Source organism: Arabidopsis lyrata (assembly GCF_000004255.2).
Source record: "Arabidopsis lyrata subsp. lyrata unplaced genomic scaffold ARALYscaffold_6, whole genome shotgun sequence".
Classification (NCBI taxonomy): Eukaryota; Viridiplantae; Streptophyta; class Magnoliopsida; order Brassicales; family Brassicaceae; genus Arabidopsis; species Arabidopsis lyrata.
This window is the reverse complement of record NW_003302550.1, coordinates 2,653,394-2,674,444: the sequence shown is the minus strand read 5'-3', so window position 1 is coordinate 2,674,444 and position 21,051 is coordinate 2,653,394. Positions and strand designations below refer to the sequence as shown.

Sequence of the window (21,051 nt, the reverse complement as noted above, 5' to 3'; positions counted from 1 at the left end):
AAAATGTTTTCGGATATATCGGATACCCGATCCGTTTTTAAAATCCTTCACAAAAAATTTGTTGGGTCGGGTTATATTTAACCCAACTCATACACCGGATATTCTATATTTAATAATTTAGATATTTAGAGATTTGATTAAGATTTATAATTATGATTCTCCTATCATCTTTGTTTGATTTGTTTTTAACTGTTTTGAATCATCATATAATACATAAAGTAAAAAAAAATTAATTTTTTTTCTGCATATACTGTGATTCGAAATTTTGAAAACGGACATATATTATCTAATTGACGAAAATGTGTGTTAAACGTTCTACATCGATTAAAATATTTAGACAATGATTCAGAATCATATCATAAATAAGAACATTAATAAAATAAATGAGTTTTTTTGCCGGACGGGTTTGGCGGGACGGGTTTTTGAATCAACAATAATAAAAGATTAAAATATCATTAATCCGTCGCTTCAATACGGATTAAATCTTTTTTTTTAATACCACTAATTTTAGACATATTAAATCAGTCTCATTTAGAAAAGATTGTATAAAACCAAAAATTGTCATGTGGTATAATGTCCCGTGGTCTTAGAGGATGATATGATTTGTAAACTTTTATATATAATAAATAATCATTAAATTTTAAAATAAAAATAAATCACGGGACGGGTTAAGAAATTACTGAACAGGTTATATTTCGGAAAAGATTTATAAGGCGGACGAATTTGAATCAATATTTATATACCGCTTTAATACGGGTTGAATCCTCCGTTTATTAATAATTGTCTCATGGACTCGTGGTATACCATTACTTAATAACAATTATAAACTATAATATAAATAAATATGTTATAAGGAGATACAATTTACAAAATATTTTTATACTAACTTTAAAATTAAATCATCCCGCGGTGTACCGCGGGTTAAAATCTAGTATAATAAGTAATTATAATGCTAAATAAATCATTTCAAAGTTATTTTTACAATAAACCAAACCACGAAAAAAAAGCCAAACCGAACCAAACTAAAATTGCGTCGATCCGAATCGAAACCTCAAATTGTATCGACCACTGCTAGTTGTATAGCATTAAATTGTTTTTTTTTTAAAAAGAAAATCACTCAATTTCTATTTATTTTACTGGGGTCTTTATCGATTGATATTTTATTCAATTTCAGTAAAGCTGGAAATCCAAGTTATTTTGTTGTTGCATATAGACAATGAAGCAACGTCCACATTTCAGTTTGTCGATCGTTATTTTTTTCCGATAATGATCATCGTGTTTGCCACTATGTTCGTGTTTATAGTAAAGTATTTTAGTTTTTTTTTGAAAAAAAAAGTAAAGTATTTTAGTTGATGGCTGTAACTAAATGTATTAAAAATATGTATATAACTATATATATATATATATAGTATCTTGTGTTAGTTTTATTGGTGTCATTATTCGGGTTCAAACCTACATATTATATACTATTCTTTTCGTCCCATAAATATAGATTTTTTTAGAAATTTCACATTTTTAAAAAAATAATATATAATGACAATTTTAACCATTTAATCTTTTAACATATTTTAAAGAGTATAATATTTATTGTTTAATAAGAATAAAATAGATAAACTGTTTTAAATTTGACATTGGAAACACAAAACTTCTATCTTTGTGGGACAAATTTTTTTTCTAAAAAATTTATCTTTGTGAAACGGAGGAAATAGTATATTGGTGACACAAATTAATAAATACTTTGACAGGATATGTATTATTTTTATATGAGTAAGACCATAGATCTAATCACATGTTTTATACTAGTTTTTTTTAGTTAGGTATATACATTTGATAAAGTTAGAAGATGAAAATTTTTTGGAATAAAAGGATGCGTATTAGGGACCAAAAACATGTGACTTTCCTAATTTAAAGAAAGAGTTCTGCCGACAATTTATGGACCAAAAACAAATGAAAATGCAGCAAACCAAACCTTGCACTAAGTCCAAGGAGAATACAGTCAAATTTCTATAAATTAATATTGTTAGGACCATAATATTTTATTAATTTATAAAGATATTAATTTATAAAGAGATATGTTTTAATTCGTTAAATTTTAGAAAGAAATGAATTTATAAATTTTGTATTTTTAGACTTGAAATTTTAATAGTTTGAAAAAAAAAATTTCGAAAATAAAATAGATAATATAATTACAAAGACTAAATGAATTTATTTATACAAAATACGTAAATTCAAATTTATGATTAGTGACTTCAATTATCGTATTTTAATAGCTATAAGACTATCTTAATGAAAATGATGCATATTCAAATCTTGACTATTTTATGATACAGCTATATAGTACTCTCTCCGTTTCAAAATACAAGACGTTTGAGAAAAACTTTTTTGTTTCAAAATATAAGTCGTTTTCAAGTACAAATTATATATCACTTTAATATTTTATGATTATTTTTATTATGCAGTTTTTTTATGATTGACTGAACTTTTAAAACGTCTTATATTTTGAAACAGAAGGAGTATACTACACCACTATAATTTAAAACCACGATAGACTAATTTTTTTATTCAATAAAAGTTAGACATATGTTCTAACAAAAATTAGTTTAAGAAAAAAAAAAACAACTAAAAACATACCTTAGTATAACAACTTATATATATATATATATAAATAAATTTACATGATTATTAATTTAGAATATTAATGGGATCATATATTTATATAGAGATTTTTAAAAAATTATTATCATATTATTTTATCAAATTTTGTATTGGTCCGACTTAGAACCGAACGATTTTATTAATTTATACTTCCTCCGTTTCGTTTTAGTTGTCGTTTAAGGTTTTTTCACACAAATTAAGAAAAATATTAAATTTTCTGTTTTACTCTTTATTAATATATTTTATAAAAAAATTCATTTGCCAAAATATTAAAACAGTAGGGATAAAACTGAAATTTTCACCAAACATTTGCATTGAAAACCTAAAACGACAACTATTATGAAACAAAATTTAAATCCTAAAACGACAACTAAATTGAAACGGAGGGAATAGTATTTATTAATTTATGGAGTATTAGTTTATAAAGGTTCTACTGTAGTACGTAACTACGTATAGACAAAGACACGTCATTATTATTAAAAATTTAAACGGAAGAAAAAAAAAAAGATTTCGAGTATCAGTAAAAAGATGGAGTGGGCCAACTAATATTCGCACACGCCGTTTATTTCCCACGTGGGCGATAACAACTGAGGCTGCTCTCTTCTCTTCACAAAAGCATCTCATGCATTTTGCGCTATTATATAAACACCCAACTTCATCACGAAATCTTACACAAACACACAAAGATTCCATTACAATAAACATTTTCCATATATATCTGTAAGACTATTAACAAAAAAAACAATGGCGACCTCAAGCATGAAGAGCATTCCAATGGCGATCCCAAGTTTCTCCATGTGTCACAAGCTCGAGCTCCTCAAGGAAGGCAAAAGCAAAGGCCAAGAAGATCATGAAGGGCTAAGCTACGAGTTCCAAGAGATGTTGGACTCTCTTCCTAAGGAGAGAGGCTGGAGAACTCGTTACCTTTATCTATTCCAAGGGTTTTGGTGCCAAGCTAAGGAGATTCAAGCTATCATGTGTTTCCAAAAACATTTCCAGTCCCTTCCAAACGACGTCGTCCTCGCCACCATACCTAAATCTGGTACAACCTGGTTAAAAGCTTTAACTTTCACTATCCTTAACCGTCACCGGTTTGATCCGGTTTCCTTAAGTTCCGACCACCCTCTTCTCACATCCAACCCTCATGACCTCGTACCTTTCTTCGAGTACAAGCTTTACGCCAACGGAGATGTTCCCAAACTCTCGAGTCTAGCCAGTCCAAGAACATTCGCAACCCACATACCGTTCGGTTCCCTTATGGATTCGATCGAGAAACCCGGTGTGAAGGTCGTGTACTTATGCCGGAACCCGTTTGACACATTCATATCCTCGTGGCATTACATCAACAACATAAAATCTGAGTCAGTGAGTCCAGTCTTGCTCGACGAAGCTTTTGATCTGTATTGCCGGGGAGTGATCGGGTTTGGCCCGTTTTGGGAACACATGTTGGGATACTGGAGAGAGAGCTTGAAAAGGCCAGAGAAAGTCTTATTTTTAAAGTACGAGGATCTCAAAGAAGACACTGAGACCAACTTGAAGAAGCTTGCAAGTTTCTTAGGACTTCCTTTCACCGAAGAAGAGGAACGAAAGGGAGTTGTGAAGGCTATTGCTGATCTGTGTAGCTTCGAGAATCTGAAGAAGTTGGAGGTGAACAAGTCAAACAAATCGATCAAAAACTTTGAGAATCGATTCTTGTTTAGGAAAGGAGAAGTGAGTGATTGGGTTAACTATTTGTCGCCTTCACATGTGGAAAGATTGTCAGCCTTAGTGGATGACAAGTTAGGTGGATCTGGTCTCACTTTCAGGTTGAGCTAAAATATAAGGCCACGTGCCCACATTTGTACTCTTGTTTTGAGAGCCTATAAGTTAAGTTGAAGGCAGTTGTATTGTTGTTACAGATAGACAATGAAGCAACGTAACGTCCACAATTAAGGTAATTTGTCGTTTCTATTTTTGTCAACATCGAAGTTTGTCGAGTTTCTATTTTATTAAATATCGTTTGTGTTTGCCATTATGTTCTATTTGTACTATCGTTCATGTGTGTAGCTAAATGTATTGACAAATTAAATATGTATAAATGTATACAATATTTCATAGATATTTCTATATTAATTTGTAAGATGATGGATCATAGATCATTAGATCTAACCACATGTTCTTACTTTTTATAGTTCTTTTGTTTTCTTTTAAGTTTGAGAACAATACAATGCTAACTAAACTTACATATTGGCTCCGATTGCTAATTGCATAATAGCGGAATAGCGTTTTCGAATGCGATTAGATAAAAAAATTTACCAATTATGAAAGAAAATCTGCATAATCGCATTAAAAACACAAAAACGCATTATTTACGTTTTTGCCTAAGAATAGAACTAAAATCTCATTATTAAAAAGAAAAGAAAAAAGATTTCGATTAAGTGAGGCACTGAGGCTGCTCTCTTCTCTTCACAACGTATCATCTCATGCATTTTGCGCTATTATATAAACATAAACACCCAGTATAAAGAGCATTCCAATGGCGATCCCAAGTTTCTTTATGCCTATACGTTAAGTTAGCTTAAGGCAGTTGTATTATTAAGTTAATTTGTCGTTTTTTTTCTTTTCTATTTTAATAAATATCGTCTGTGTTTGCCATTATGTTTTTAGTTGTACTAGAGTATTATTATTGTTCATATGTGTGTAGCTAAATGTATTGACAAATATGTAAAAATGTGATACTTCATATGTTTATGTATTTCATAGATATTTTTCTAATAGTGAGATAATGGATTATGGATAGTTGGATCTAATCACATGTTTTTTTTTTTTTTTTTTTTTTTTTTTTTTTTACATCTTTGGATCGACAAGGCCCGATTCATAACCAATCCCTACTACGCAGGATAACGCGATTTAGTGGAGTCGAACTCCGGTGAGAAAGAGGGAGTCAAATGGACTTAACCTCTTGACTAAGGATCTAATCACATATTTTATTTTGTTTGATCAAAACAATATATATATATATATATATATATAGCATGTCGACATAAAAACCTATATAGCAAAATTTTCTTTGTTTCCCAATCTTATTATTCGTTTATAACCAATAGTTATGGTATGAAATCTATTACTCCATCTGTTTCAAAATATATAATGTTTTATTTGAAGTCACACATTTTAAGAAAATTTATTTTGCTCTCTTAAAACTATCATTTAATGTTTGGTTTTAAAAATTCAACGAATTAGAGAAAAGACTGCAGAATACAAATAGTCATAAAATATCAAATATATTTAAAATTGCATAGAAAGTTGCAAAACATCATATATTTTAAAACAAAATAAAAACTCTAAAACATCATATATTTTGAAACATAGGAAGTAATTAGCAAGCACACCACGATTGTGCAATAGTAGTAAATACGAGACTGAACCATAATGATTAATGTCAACATCATGTAACCGAGAGAATTGAAGACTTTAGCTATGGCGAAACGGAGTGGGTTGTTGAGCAATCAATAAACACGAGATTTAAACAAGGCAAATAAAAGACAAACAAGTAAATTACACAAATCTTAAACAAAACATTACTTAAACTTAAAAGCATTGGCATAGGGTTAATCACAAGGTGTTTAATTACTTTGGTGAGGTTTCAACTTAAAACTAAAACTAATCCGTTAAAGAGCACTCTAAAACTAAAACTTTACTAACTTAAACGTAACAATCAAAACAGTAGAGATATCCCTAGCAGCCACAGAAGATGTAGTGTATATATATATTTCATGTATACACACCCTGTTCTAAAAATCCCCGCCTAGCCCCGATTACTCTCCGCTTAATCGCTAGGCCCACCCTCTCCGCCTCGATTAATGACTAATCCCCTAAAAAATCAGTAACCCGATTATTCTCCGTCTAATCCGATTATTTCCCGCCTAATCCGATTATTTCCCGCCTAATCTTACATACCCCGATTATTTTTTAGATTACAAGTATAAAAAAAACATTTTATTTTTGTTATTCAATCATTTGAATTGGGAGTTTGTGATGTTTTACATAGCTTGTGTTCAAATTTTAATAAAAATCATAAAAATTTGTTTTTACTGTAATTTTGAAAACAATATTGAATTAATATATTTTAAAAATATTAAAATAACCCTAAAACTAATCCCCGATTAATCCCCGATTTTAATCCGATTTTCCGATTAATCGCTAGGCCCATGCCGAACGCCCGACTAGCGTCCAGCGATTTTTCAAACAAGGTATACACATCACCAACAAATCATTTCGAATAATTTACCAAATTAGGAAAAAAGAATACCAAAAAACAAAATCAACAGGAAAAAGAAAACAAATAGAAAAAAATGACGTAATGTAATGTTTCCCCTAAAGTGACGTCGTTTTATTAAACCCTCACGAAAAAGATACTAAGTTCAGGTCCACTGTTCCCATCAGGATTCATCATGTAATACGTCTCCGAGTCTCTTGACCCAATCACTCTCTCGAAATGTGCTCTCATGTACGTCAAATCTCCTTCTTGTTGTCCTCCTCCTCCTCCGCCGCTTTGCTCCGTCGCACCACTGCTCACCGGTAACACACCAGCTCCCATCGACACAGCATGAAGCATCTGCATCACCACAAGATCCTCTTCCGTTGGTTGTCTCTTCACACCATAACCAGATTTCTTACCGTTACAATACAATGCCCAAATCGGTTCGTCAATGATTTTGGTTTTCTCGCTCGGTTTCTTCTCGCATTCCAATGCGATTCTCACTAAACCGACTCCAAGATCTTGAAGAAGCTTTCCCGTGGGAATCGCTAGCTCCAGTAACAGAATCGGTAAAGAACGCGGATTTTCTTGAACCGCTAAATTCACACGTGTTTTGCGGTAACCAAACAGCGTTCCCGTGACACGTGTCCCTCCGTGAACGTGATTTTCGTGGAGTCGTCCTCCTCCTACGGGGAATTTACACATCGGAGACATGATCGGTAGAGATCGGAACACAGACCGGACGCGTCGGAAGAGTTTAGTCGATTTGGAGCCGGCTGTTTTGTTTCTTCCAGACGGTTGCTCCAACGTGATCTCCGGACGTACCGTCGCCGTTGATTTCTTCGACTTTGGACTCCCGAGAGGCGACATTGTCGTCGGAGTCAGCATTCTAGGCGTTAACGGTGGTGTTGCCATTACAAAAAACGTAAGTTTTCTCAAATTGTAATGTTTTAGTTTGTCAGAGTAAAGACCAAAATTTTATACAATCTTCAGAAACTAATGGAACGCACGTTTTGAGTTGGTCTTATATCTTTGTTTAATATGCAAACGTGAGTCAGAGACTTTCTAGTTAGATAAATTATATTTGAGTTCGCCGGTTCTAGTTTATGGTCGGGGGATATTTAATCTAAAATTGACTTGTGTTTTGTTTCGGTATTTGATGTTTATGTTTGCTGGTATAAGACTAATTCCTCTGCTTTGCTGTTTCCCACTTAGATATGTTTCTGTGTCTCCTCTTATATCATAAACTAACAAAAGCTATAAGGAATCTCTTTTTATACATTGTAACAACAGATTCTACATGGGGTAATGTACTTTCACAGGTTTCCCTCAGTAAATAACATATAGCATAAGAAATTGGAAATCCAGAAGCGAGAGTCAGACTCTAACGAAACAGATCAAAACTGAAGCCTGGAAAAGTCAAGCCAAGCACAGATACACACGCACATATGTATAATATATACACATAAGGGATTGTTTCGAAACTCTCTTATGCTTGAACAGAAGAAAGTCTCTTTGGTGGAGGCATATTTCTCATGTTGGATTCCATCTTGTTGAATGTGAGATTGGCGACGGCTCTGTCGATTGAGTTGGTTTCCAGTTCACTTTCCCTACTGAATAATCATAGATGGTGATGAGTCATTTTAACTCTTGAAGGTATGATTAATGAATAATGAAAAGAGCTTTATACCTGGTTCTATCCTCGAGGAACTCGTCCGGGTTGGAGTCTGACTTCTGTTGTGAGTTCTTTGCGAGTCGGTAAAAGGTATCGCGGAAGCATTTGCGGGTATCATCAGTCAACTATAATTAGAAGATTGTAAGTCTGTTACAAGACGGATCAAATCTCAAACAAGATTGTAGGTAAAAGATCAAAATCACCACACTCACCATTTCTGTAGCCCTTTGTAGATCCTGCAACACCACTTCTTCAGCAGATGCCTCCTCTATGTTCTCCTCACACAGATTCATAGGTGCGTCCTCCTCCTTAAACAAAAGAATGTTCCAAGATCATTAACATCTTTAATATTATCTCACTTGGAACAGCAAAAGTCAAACACACATCCGAGAGAAATCAAAACCAAACTAATCCCAAGAGTCTACTGAATTCCACAAGATTTGTCTAGCACTAGACTACAATCACTTGGTTGTTTTTTTCTACTATTTTCAGAAAATTTTGCAAGTATATCAAAAGAGACCATTCTTACCATAAGTTGCATGTCTTGACAAGTTTCCCAGTTGTAATGGAACATAGGGACTTCTCTGCCATCGGTAGTGTCGAGATACGCAGAGGAAGAACCGGAGCTGTTGTTAGTATCCGACTCCTTGAAAGAAAGAAAATTCTCATCCCCTGGAACATCCTCCAAAATGGAACTTCTTCAGTCAAAACCGGAAAACAAAAGAGAGAGAGAGACACAAAATATAAACATCGGAAAACTATAGAATCTTTTATGTGCTATATAGAGAGAGAGAGAGTGTGTAGGGCTATACAAGAACATGTCATCCATCTGCTGGATTTCATCAAAATCATGAAGCGAACGGTCAAAACAACCACTAGCCTTTAACCTCTTAGTTTCTTCTTCTACTTGTTCACTAGTTCCCATCTCCATCTGCATCTGACTGTATAATCCTCCACTGAAACCATTGTGAATGACATCATAATCAAAACATTTCTCAGCAGCTTCTGAGGAGTTCATGCTCCATCCGGTACCCCACATATCAGGAGAAGGGTATGAATCTGATGTCTCTTGATAGTTAGGCACAACAAGATCCTCTAAATTCCTCCTCGAATAACGATCCATGAATGATACTTTAACCTGCTACAAAAAGCTCACTCACTATATTCAGAAACCAACAGGAGAAAAACATTTGAAAATTTAAGAATAAAATAATAAAAAAAGAAGTCACCTTTAAGATCAGATCTAAATCCAAATCCAAAAGATTATGAGTCTATCTTCTTCTTCTGTAGATTTGTGAGTGCGAAGGAGGAGAGAGAGAGAAGACAAAGAAGCAAGTTGAAGAGAGGAAGTGGAGAGCGCGTGAGTTTGAACTTTAGTTAGTGGCTCAGAATTCACAAACGAGATTTGTGGCTTAGATTACTCCTCCATCTAAACTAACTATCTCATTGGTCCACGTGTTAAACATATCTTTTTCTGTGTGAGGTCGGCACTTGAATTAAAATTAATAAGACCATCTCCAATAGGGAGAAAATTGAGCTCTCATGAGAGGCTCTCTCATCAATTGTGAAAAAAAATAAATCAGAAAGGATTTATTTTGAGAGAGCTGTTTCTCTTAAGAGCACTTTTAGTGGTGAAGAGAGACGTACACGTGTCCGTTTCTCTGCAAATTTTCTTCACTTTCATCTTTGATCTCTCTGCAAATTTTCTTCACTTCCAGCTCTGACGATTGAGAGTAGAATTGAAGTTAATTTCCTTTAATCATTCCAAATTTTGCAAAATAATTTCTTCACTTTCATCTTTGATCTCTCTGGAAAAAAAACTAATTTGAGTTTTTGGAATTAACTTGTTAAATTTTTCTCTGAAGTGGAAACTGTCGGTTGGGCTTCTGATCGGTTTGTCTGATCGGTTTGCAACCGATCGGATCTCTTTAGTAGATTTTTGCAATTTTGCCGCTCGGTTTCGTCGATCGGTCTAAATAACAGGGGAGAGTCTTCATATGATGTGATCTTTCAAGAACTTCATTTGGAGCCATCATCTAGATCGAGTGTAGACCGATCTGTTTGTAACTTTTGATACGCTACTCCGTTTGATCAGGGCCGGCCCTGAACAATATGGGGCCCCAGCAAAAAAAATAAAATTTGTTGGGTGTTATAGATAAATTTTAAAAACTGATACCAAATCTTAAAATTCAAGAAAATGAGGCCTCTCTTTGCAACATAAAATATTTTTGGGGGCCTCATTTTGCAACAAAAAATTTGGGGGCCACAAACCATTGCCTCAAGTGGCTGTGCTCAGAGCCGGCACTGCGTTTGATACGAAATCACCACCATTAGAAAGCTGATTCAATTCTCTATAACTTTCATGAAGGGCTCCAAAGCTGAATCACAAGGTATAGGCTTCGTATGATGTGATCTTTGATCTTCATCTTTGATCTTCATCTTTGATCTTCATTTCTTGAAACACCTTTGTTTACACATTTTTGCACAATTTGCCTCCAATTTCCTTGAATAACTCCAAGTTTCACTCCAACACTCAGTTTGATGTTTCAGAATTCCTACAAGTTAAAGGAAACCAAACTTCACAAGTCGATTTATCGTATCGTTTTTTTTTTTTCAAATTTATTTTCAAATGTATGAAATTATTGTATCTTTAATATGTTATGAATTGTAATATTTTTCAGATTTATGAAATAAAATAATTAAAAAAATAATTTAATTTTTTCCTGAGAACCCCACAAAGAAAGCCTACCATTGAACTTTGCAAAATTAACAAAATCTCTCAATTCATAAATTTGAAAATTTTAATCTAAAAAAAATGGTGAGGGCTCTCACCATTGGAAATGCTCTAAATGGGTTCTCTCAAAACACAACTGGCCAACTTGTACATATTTGTAGTTCTTAAAAGTTGTCTGTTTACGGATAGACGACAAAAATACTTGGATTTACGGATATACCCTCCAGATTCAGGCAGTGGTTAGCGGCACAGGTTTGGTGACGACACGTCACATGTTCACTCGATTTGGTCCAGACACGTGGCCTGTAGGTATAGGGAGGTGATGACACGTGACAGTCTGTTTTGCGGTGGAGTGGGACTCATGTTCTCATGGTGATACAGTTGATAATGTTCCTCGCACTCTCTTAAGTACCCTTTGTCTTCTCATCAGAGTTAAATATTTGCTCCAAATGTATAGTTTTAAAACTTTGAAATTGGTTTAGGACCTTTATAGGCAAATCCAGCTGCCGACGAGCTTATAGGTAAAGTAGCTAATCCATTTTTGCTTGTTACTTCGTAGGGTTAATATATAGTCCAGTGGGCCTGAAAAATTTATATGGGCTTGACAAAAATATCCAGTTCGGTCCAAAATTCGAAAACATAAACAATGTGGAAAGATGTGTTGGCTAATAAGATGAAAATAAATCCTCCTTGTTCATATCATCAGGAATTTCAACTTGTAATATTAAAATCAGTAATAATTGAATAACATTAATATTTTCAGATTTCCAAATTAATTAGAATATTCAAATCTTCATTAGGAAATAAGATTTGGGAATACTAAAAAGCTAAATAAATAGTATCTAATTACTTAAATCAGTAATGAAAATTATACCTATATATATATATATATATTTTACTATGAGTGAAGTTGAGACTTCAAATTTGACAAATTCGGTGTTCTGGAATAACAAAAGAAGTCAAAGAAAGAAAATTAGGGAGATAACTAAAATAAAAGTTGAGACAAATCAGCTTCATTTTTATTTTTCCCAAATAATTAATATACACAGATAGATCTTTCAGCCCCGGCGCTTTCTCTAGATTTGCTCACACGACCTCGAAATTTCTGCTCCAAGTTCTCCAAAACAGTTCATTCCTCTACATTTCCCGATCATATCCATAATCAATCGTCTCTGAAATTCTCACTAAATCAATCCTTCCGTTGGATTAATTGTTGTGTTCGCGAGGAATCTGAAGAAATGGTTGGTTAGTTCAGTTAAACTCTACTTCTAAATTTTGCATTCAATGTAGTCTCTAGTTCTCGTCCTAGAAGTAGACTTGATTTATTGATTCACGGCTTTTGATTTCACAGGTTAATTGAAATCTGAGAACCCGTGTGACTATTATTGCAACTGGATCGACATGGAAGAGTATGTTACTTTCTTCTTCTTTTGATTTTTGGATACTGTACAATCTTCGTTTTGTTGCTTATGCATTTTGATCCATGTGCTGTTTTTTTTTTTTTTTTGTGTATAGAGAAAATGCTGTTGAGATTCTTCAGAGATATCGCCGGGATAGGCGGAAACTTTTGGATTTTATGTTGGCTGGTAGCTTGATCAAGAAAGTTATAATGCCTCCTGGGGCTGTGACTCTGGATGATGTTGATTTGGATCAAGTTAGTGTTGATTATGTCATTAACTGTGCTAAGAAAGGTGATACTTAGCTTGCTGCTTCTCTTTTCTTCTATTGTTTTCGTGATCGTTCTGTTTTTTCAGAGTAATAAGTGTGCATATTGTGTTAATTTAGGAGGAATGCTTGAACTTGCTGAAGCGATTCGGGACTATCATGATCACATTGGATTGCCTTATATGGTATGATTCTCACTTGTCTGTCTTTACTATACATTAACGTAAAGTTTCTTTAATCCAATTCGTTAGTGTTTTAGTCAATGATGCGTTAACTTATGTTGGTTGGTGTTCCTTCATGTTTCAAAGACTAGATTTTTCTCATTACTAAGAGAACCTTGCAACATTTTGAATGATTACGCAAGTTAAACAACTGCATTTTTGGATAATCCATTTGACATCTAATCACATTTTTATGCCTGTCACTGAGATCCTTCTCCTTCTCATTCCACTTGTATCAGCTATTTTCTAAATGATTTGGTCTTATGCATATTTCAGAATAGCGTCGGTACTGCTGATGAGTTCTTTTTGGCTACAAATCCTGAATCTTCTGGCTCACCTCCAAAAAGGGCGCCACCACCTATTCCTGTATTAATTTCCTCATCCTCTCCCATGGTTACAAATCCGGAGTGGTGTGAGTCACCAACTGTGCCATCATTGATGCGATCAGAATCTATTGATTCACCAAAAGCTCAAGAGCTGACTGTTGATGACATTGAAGATTTTGAAGACGATGATGATCTTGATGAAGTTGGTAATTTCAGAATCTCAAGGCGAACTGCGAATGATGCGGCTGATTTTGTGCCAAAACTGCCCTCCTTTGCGACTGGTAAAAGATTGGAAAATGCATATCTTTAAGAAGTAAATTTGATAAAGAAATACTAGTGTTACTGTTATTCCATTGGATAACCGTATTGAATTATTCAGATCATACATGCATTTGTAGACTTGGTAATTTATCATTTATGGACAGGGCGTTTTAGTTCGAGAAACAGAGGAGTATTTGTAAAATTATCATTACTTATACCATCCAGTAGCCAGAGCTAAATACGACTGGACCATAAGTAGTACACCCATGAAAAACCAAGAACCTTCTGATTTATTAAGAAAGTTGTAATGTATTTCTGTTTCAGGTATTACAGATGATGATCTCCGTGAAACCGCATTTGAAATCCTTTTGGCTTGCGCTGGAGCTTCAGGGTATACAGAATATTGACTTGCTTACTTTTACTTTTTCTGTTCAGTTGAGGTGTGCTTGTAATTTCAGTCAGAGTCTTACTGATATCATTTTTCTCTTTCATATGTTTCCAACATGTACTTTGTCATCGTATAGAGGTCTCATAGTACCATCAAAAGAGAAAAAGAAGGAGAAAAGCAGGTCTAGGCTGATTAAGAAGCTTGGTCGCAAAAGTGAGAGTGTTTCTCAGTCTCAGAGTTCATCAGGATTGGTTGCTCTTTTAGAAATGATGCGGGGTCAAATGGAGGTCACTCCCTCTCTCTCTCTCTCTCTCTCTCTCTCTTTCACTGTTACTTTCTTATCTCTACTGTTGAGGCATATATGGTTTGTCAGAGCATGGTTTTTACATGTTTATTACTCTACATTTTCCTGTAAAGTTGTTCTTATGGAAGTATCATGTTAAGATGCCCTTTAATTTTGTATGCCAAATGTCTCTGATTTATTGACTTTTTAGTATTCTCTTGATTCCTCAGTTTACTCTTTCCATTTGTCTATGTATTGTATTATGTTTTTGGCGCTGGTGCCTGCACTACCATATGAATCACAGATAACCTTCTATATGTGTATATGACAATCAATATTTTGGGCTCATACAGATTTCTGAGGCTATGGACATCAGAACAAGACAGGGGTTACTTAATGCCCTAGCGGGAAAAGTTGGCAAAAGAATGGACAGCCTCCTGGTCCCTTTAGAATTGCTATGTTGCGTGTCTCGTACCGAGTTCTCTGACAAGAAAGCGTACTTACGTTGGCAGAAAAGGCAGGTAAAAGACCACCTTTTCACATCTGGGTGTAATATTAACTGCTTTTTTCATTTAGTATATTGGTCTATCATCTATTAACGTTTTGGTATCTCAGTTAAACATGTTAGCAGAGGGGCTCATTAACAATCCAGTTGTTGGATTTGGAGAATCAGGTCGTAAGGCAACTGACCTGAAGAGTCTTCTGCTAAGGATTGAAGAATCAGAGGTAGTTTTTCTACTTTATTATGTTTATGTGATTTATTGTATGGTGTAGACATCAGATATCCGAAGTGGGTATTTTATAAGTTTTTTCTTTAAGGGTGTGGCATTATAATATGTTAAGATGGGTTATTATTTGTGGGAAAAAATGGCATAGCGTCCTTTTTTTCTGGCAGTTTTCTCTGTTGGCCTTTATCCCATATAACTGAAAACTGAATTTGCTTACATTAGTGGTCTCATAATATGTTTCTTTGACTTCTCGTTTTGCTTTCTTTTCTATTTATAGTCTCTTCCATCCTCAGCTGGAGAAGTGCAAAGAGCAGAATGTTTAAAATCTCTTAGAGAAGTTGCTATCTCACTTGCCGAGAGACCGGCTCGTGGTGATTTGACGGGTGAAGTCTGCCATTGGGCTGATGGCTATCATTTGAATGTCAGGCTATATGAGAAATTGCTTCTCTGTGTCTTTGACATATTGAATGATGGGAAGCTCACAGAGGTCTGTGAATTCTGTCAAAATATTATTGAATGAATATATGTTCCTGCAAAATATTCTTGGTCATTTAAAAATCATATTGATTTCAGAGGTTTCTGTTCTTTTTCTCAGCTGTCATTCTTCGAGCTGCTTAGATTCCTCTTCTTCTCTTTTTTTTTGTTTTTTGTTTTCTTCTCATAGTATAATTCCTATATACGTTACCAGAAAGAACTATTGGCAAGTTCCTTTTCAGTTTATTGTTTCTTTTACTATGAAACGTTCATGAAATAACCTTTGTCATTTTATTTTAGGAAGTTGAAGAAATTCTTGAGCTTTTGAAGTCAACGTGGCGTGTTCTTGGAATTACAGAGACCATCCATTACACATGCTATGCCTGGGTATTGTTTCGACAGGTAATGATGGACAAGAGATTTACTTTATTATAATGATATTGATGCTTCATCTTGGAATTTTAACGGTAGCTTATGAGTGTGTTGTGCGGTTGCAGTATGTAATTACTAGTGAACGAGGACTTCTGCGACATGCTATTCAGCAGCTGAAGAAAATCCCTCTAAAAGAACAACGTGGGCCTCAAGAGCGCATACACTTGAAAACATTGCAGTGTAGGGTTGAAAATGAAGAGATATCCTTCCTAGAGTCCTTCTTGTCACCTATACGGAGTTGGGCCGATAAGCAGCTGGGCGATTACCATCTGCATTTTGCCGAGGTTTTATATAAAAGCAAATGCGTTCAGACACATAAGTTACTTTCAATTCAATTACAGTAATTCGTATATAGGATAAGCCATCTTCTTTTACTTTGTCTAGTGAGCTGTACGCTTGCTCATGTGATATTGTGTTTTGCTCATCAAATGGACACATAGTCTCAGTAGTGCCCCGGAAATTAACGCATTGTTTCATATGTAGAATTATTCCATATGCATGTCAAACACACACACACACACACACACACACACACACATGTATATATTTTCATTAAATTTATCTATCATACATAAATTTAAATAAGTGTATATCTACCTCAGGCTCCTTATATTTATCTTACTTCTAAATACATTTCTCTTGCAAGCAGTTTCTTTTCTCTATTTCTTCCATTGAAGTTAGACATTTTGTTCTTTTTATCTACATTTGCAGGGTTCACTTGTCATGGAGGATACAGTCACAGTTGCAATGATAACTTGGAGGCTTTTGTTGGAGGAATCTGATCGAGTATGTAACCTACTTTATAATGGAGGGATGGTGACATAGTTTCCCCAACTTGACTTCTGTACTTGTAACTGAAAATGGTGGTTATTTTTCTCTACAGGCGATGCATTCTAACTCTTCAGACCGAGAGCAAATTGAGTCATACATTTTATCTTCCATCAAGAATACGTTCACAAGGGTAAGTGTTATATTAATTTTCTAGATGTTCGACTAACGATAACATATCAGGTCTCATTTATGTCCATTCTAAGAATTGAGCAAATTCTGTTTCCATTGTGCACAATTTGACGCATAATATTATGGAGGGTATAATTAGGCTGCTTTTTACAAATTTACAGATGTCACTTGCCATTGATAGATCAGACAGAAATAATGAGCACCCTTTGGCATTGCTTGCTGAGGAGACTAAGAAACTTATGAAAAAAGACTCTACCATCTTTATGCCAATTTTATCTCAGAGGCACCCACAGGCAATTGCGTTTTCTGGATCCCTTGTTCACAAGCTTTATGGGAACAAGTTGGTAAGCTTGATGCTAGCGTCCCATCTTATTACTTTTTGGTTACTACATCTCAGTCATTAAGGACATCTTGACTTTGTATGTTATTTCAGAAACCTTTTCTTGATGGTGCTGAACACTTGACTGAGGACGCTGTCTCTGTTTTTCCTGCGGCTGATAGCCTTGAGCAATATTTACTGGAGTTAATGACTTCTGTCTGCGGAGAGGATACAAGTGGACCTTACTTCAGAAAATTAATTCCATATGAGGTCAGACTTGTATATGTTTTCCTTTGAATTCTAAGACTCATGGGTTAAGCCACCTTGTAAACACGTACTCAGTGACAATCATGTTGGCTATAATATTTTTCAATAATTTAGGTCGAATCACTCTCTGGCACATTGGTTTTGAGATGGATCAATTCACAGCTGGGGAGAATTTTAAGCTGGGTGGAGCGAGCTTTTAAACAAGAGGTGAGTTTGGTGTTTCCTTTACTGATCTTTCGAAGTAGTTCTATATCGGGCTCTTGAAACTAGTTTTTTTTTTTCAAACCATAACGCATCTTAGCTTTTCTGTATAGCATTGGGACCCAATATCACCTCAACAGCGGCATGGGAGCTCAATTGTCGAAGTTTTCAGGATTGTAGAAGAGGTAGGGTCCTATATTCCTCTATTTCTGTATCTTTTCTTAGTAATATATGTCTATTTTATTGGTTTAGAGCACTTGTTTTACTAGATCTTCTGAGTCTCATCAATTGCTTTAAGCATAGGTTTATCTGGTTGAGCTTCCTTAGATAGGTTATTCAAATTGTTGTGACCCTTGCTGAATTTAAATTTGACTTAGTTCCCAGTCATTCTGCATAAGAAAGATTATTAGACTTAATGAAGCTGTGTCTGTGTCAAAATTATATTGAATGAAGCTGTGATATCCTTGTTTCTTGTAGAAGCATATTTTGATCTCAGTTGGCAATATGCCTCCACTTATAAGAGCTTGTCTAATTAATGTTGTGGATACTCTTTGATGCAGACTGTTGATCAATTTTTTGCGCTGAAAGTTCCAATGAGATCCATTGAACTAAGTGCTTTATTTCGTGGCATTGACAATGCATTTCAAGTATATACTAACCATGTCATGGAGAAGCTAGGTATGCACAATGTGACTGATTGAACCTGCTTCCGAGCTTTGAAGTTCTAAACTTTAACTTATATTCTTATGAGCTTTTTTCTTTCTTAACCTGGACATTGTTTTCGGTATACTTGAATATTTTGGTATTTCCATTTCAGCTAGCAAGGATGATTTGGTTCCACCTGTACCTGTTCTTACTCGTTACAAGAAGGAAACAGCAATCAAGGTTTTTGTTAAGAAGGAACTATTCGAGTCAAAACATCCTGATGAGAGAAGGTCGATTAACATTAATGTTCCTGCAACCGCTATGCTTTGCGTTCAGCTCAATACTTTACATGTAACTTCAAGACTCCTTCCTCAGTTCAAGCATCTTTTTTTTTTTGTTCTGCTATTGATTTTCATATGATTTTCACAGTATGCTGTTAGTCAACTGAGCAAGTTAGAAGACAGCATGTGGGAGCGCTGGATAGCGAAAAAACCTCGTGAAAAGATTGTCATCAGTATGGAACATCTATGTGCTTATTCAATACTGAAGTTCATATTCCCTTACAAAAATTCTCATTTAATTTTTTTTATCTTAGCTATATAAATGATACATTCCCATTGTGGCTAACTTTATAGGAAAATCTATGGTTGAGAAATCCAAGAGTTTTAACCAGAAGGAATCTTTTGAGGGGAGTCGAAAAGATATCAATGCAGCTCTGGATCGTATCTGCGAGTTTACCGGTGAGATGCTGTATGTTAACATCCTTTAAAATTCATTATCAAAGGGTTCATTTTAATCATGATTCTTTCACAATTCAGGAACCAAGATTATCTTCTGCGATTTAAGGGAGCCATTTATTGAAAATTTGTATAAGCCAAGTGTTTCTCAATCAAGATTGGAAGGATTAATAGAAGCCCTAGACACGGTAAGAAATCTCCTCCTAGACAAGGCAATTTATAGCTGAGCCAGGCATTTACAATTTACATGAAGTCTGAACTGCCACACACACAAGATGCTGGTAACATGATTCAGGGTTTCTGAAAACTATGGTGCCTAGAAGTCACTCGAGCATGAAATTCCTTGAGTATTGTTAGATTTATTTGGCGTTTTGGCACCAATGAATATTTGCAAAGGCATTTTTCTCGACATTGCTAAATTAAATTTCCAATTACTTTGACCAGGAACTTGGACAGCTATGTAGTGTCATAATGGAGCCATTGAGGGATCGGATAGTCACCAGCCTGCTTCAAGCATCACTTGTCTGTAGTTTAATCGCAGTCGGATTTATTTACATTATAGACAAGCTCTGAAAGTGTTTGCCTTTTGATTGATAATATTTCAAATACACCAGGATGGGTTGCTTCGTGTACTACTAGATGGAGGCCCGTCACGTGTATTTCATCCAAGCGAGTCAAAGCTGTTAGAAGAAGATGTAGAGGTCTTAAAGGTAACTGTTTCTTAAAGGGGTCATCTTATCTTTATAACCCCCCGAAATGCCTGTGTCGTTAAAGCTCATAATGATTATGGGTGTTACTAGGAATTCTTTATTTCTGGTGGGGATGGACTTCCGAGAGGAGTGGTTGAAAACCAGGTAGCCAGAGTACGTCTTGTTGTAAAGTTGCACGGATATGAGGTTAGTATAAAACTGCTCCAGCCTCTTTCTTATCATCATTAACCTTTCTTACTTATTGGAAAAAATTGTTGGGTATTTTGACTCACATATTAACACCACGAAACAGACACGGGAGCTTATTGATGACTTGAGGTCTAGAAGCAGTCTAGAGATGCAGCAAGGAGGAAAAGGCAAACTTGGAGCGGACACCCAAACATTGGTACGAGTGCTTTGCCACAGAAACGATTCAGAGGCGTCTCAGTTTCTGAAAAAACAGTACAAAATCCCAAAATCCCACGGGTAATATCAATGCGCTGATCTGATCAGATCATACTTGCGTCTTTTGATTTCTTTCTTTCGGTCTTTTCTTTAGTAACAAAATCATTTGTATAATTGATTCTCACAAGTTCAGGTTGTAGAGAAATATTACCTGAGTTTTTTAGGTGTCATTCTTTTGACTTATCTTTGGTTTTGATACAAATGTTTGTAGTTTGCGATCAATTTCATCAAACTGGGACCAGACGAGGCTCTGGTCTGGGTTCTGCTATAAAAGTAGTATGTTGTGACCGGACCAGACCGGCGTGTTCGTAAGTTCAGTAAAACTATTGAATGATGAAAAATAGATTCTTTTAAGGTTTTTGGTGTGCGGCTCCTGCATCCTGCTGACCCCATGCTTTAATTAGTAATTAAATAATAAATCAACCTCTCTGATCATATTCTAGTCGGTTTATATTTTATAACTCTTAATAATTTCTTAAGCATTCAAATAAGATTAAATGATTTATTGACGGTTAAAATCCCAGTTCTGTTGGATTTTTGACCGTTCCGATATAGCGGTACCTTTGACTATGTTTATTTTTAGGATTTGATATTTTTAGGATTTGATATCGTGAAATGAAGTTCAAACTATTGTGCAAAGAAATCCAAGGTTTGAATATTATACAAATAAGAAAAATTGCTTTTTC

The 21,051-nt window shown here is 34.8% G+C and overlaps 4 protein-coding genes across 5 annotated transcripts; 2 read left to right on the top strand and 2 right to left on the bottom strand.

The window, feature by feature from the left end:
• Positions 1-3,321: 3,321 nt before the first annotated feature.
• Positions 3,322-4,753, top strand: LOC9307316 (cytosolic sulfotransferase 15). Its single transcript, XM_021022660.1, has 2 exons — positions 3,322-4,460; positions 4,554-4,753. The coding sequence occupies exons 1-2, from the start codon at positions 3,400-3,402 to the stop codon at positions 4,555-4,557; spliced, it is 1,065 nt and encodes a 354-aa protein (XP_020878319.1). The 5' UTR covers positions 3,322-3,399; the 3' UTR covers positions 4,558-4,753.
• A 2,143-nt stretch (positions 4,754-6,896) lies between these two features.
• LOC9307315 (protein MIZU-KUSSEI 1) lies at positions 6,897-8,082 on the bottom strand. Its single transcript, XM_021023116.1, has one exon. It carries the CDS (start codon positions 7,808-7,810, stop codon positions 7,031-7,033), a length of 780 nt encoding a protein of 259 aa, XP_020878775.1. The 5' UTR covers positions 7,811-8,082; the 3' UTR covers positions 6,897-7,030.
• A 73-nt stretch (positions 8,083-8,155) lies between these two features.
• On the bottom strand, positions 8,156-10,022 carry LOC9309357 (protein LNK4). Its single transcript, XM_021023115.1, is given in 7 exon segments — positions 8,156-8,486; positions 8,489-8,505; positions 8,586-8,695; positions 8,783-8,878; positions 9,100-9,268; positions 9,383-9,708; positions 9,800-10,022. Coding segments are annotated over 6 exon segments (897 nt in total). The 5' UTR covers positions 9,694-9,708; positions 9,800-10,022; the 3' UTR covers positions 8,156-8,292.
• A 2,189-nt stretch (positions 10,023-12,211) lies between these two features.
• On the top strand, positions 12,212-20,719 carry LOC9309356. 2 transcript variants are annotated; one of them, XM_021022280.1, is made up of 27 exons: positions 12,212-12,549; positions 12,656-12,713; positions 12,820-12,995; positions 13,090-13,154; positions 13,467-13,797; positions 14,102-14,168; positions 14,302-14,452; positions 14,802-14,969; positions 15,064-15,174; positions 15,454-15,663; positions 15,951-16,052; positions 16,148-16,366; positions 16,794-16,868; positions 16,966-17,043; positions 17,204-17,386; positions 17,476-17,631; positions 17,743-17,835; positions 17,943-18,014; positions 18,390-18,507; positions 18,647-18,825; positions 18,904-18,988; positions 19,110-19,214; positions 19,293-19,399; positions 19,656-19,733; positions 19,826-19,921; positions 20,012-20,107; positions 20,214-20,719. In XM_021022280.1, exons 2-27 carry the CDS (start codon positions 12,706-12,708, stop codon positions 20,388-20,390), a joined length of 3,306 nt encoding a protein of 1,101 aa, XP_020877939.1. In that variant the 5' UTR covers positions 12,212-12,549; positions 12,656-12,705; the 3' UTR covers positions 20,391-20,719. The 2 variants fall into 2 exon arrangements, with proteins under 2 accessions (XP_020877939.1, XP_020877940.1); XM_021022281.1 differs by having other exon boundaries at positions 12,302-12,545.
• Positions 20,720-21,051: the final 332 nt, after the last annotated feature.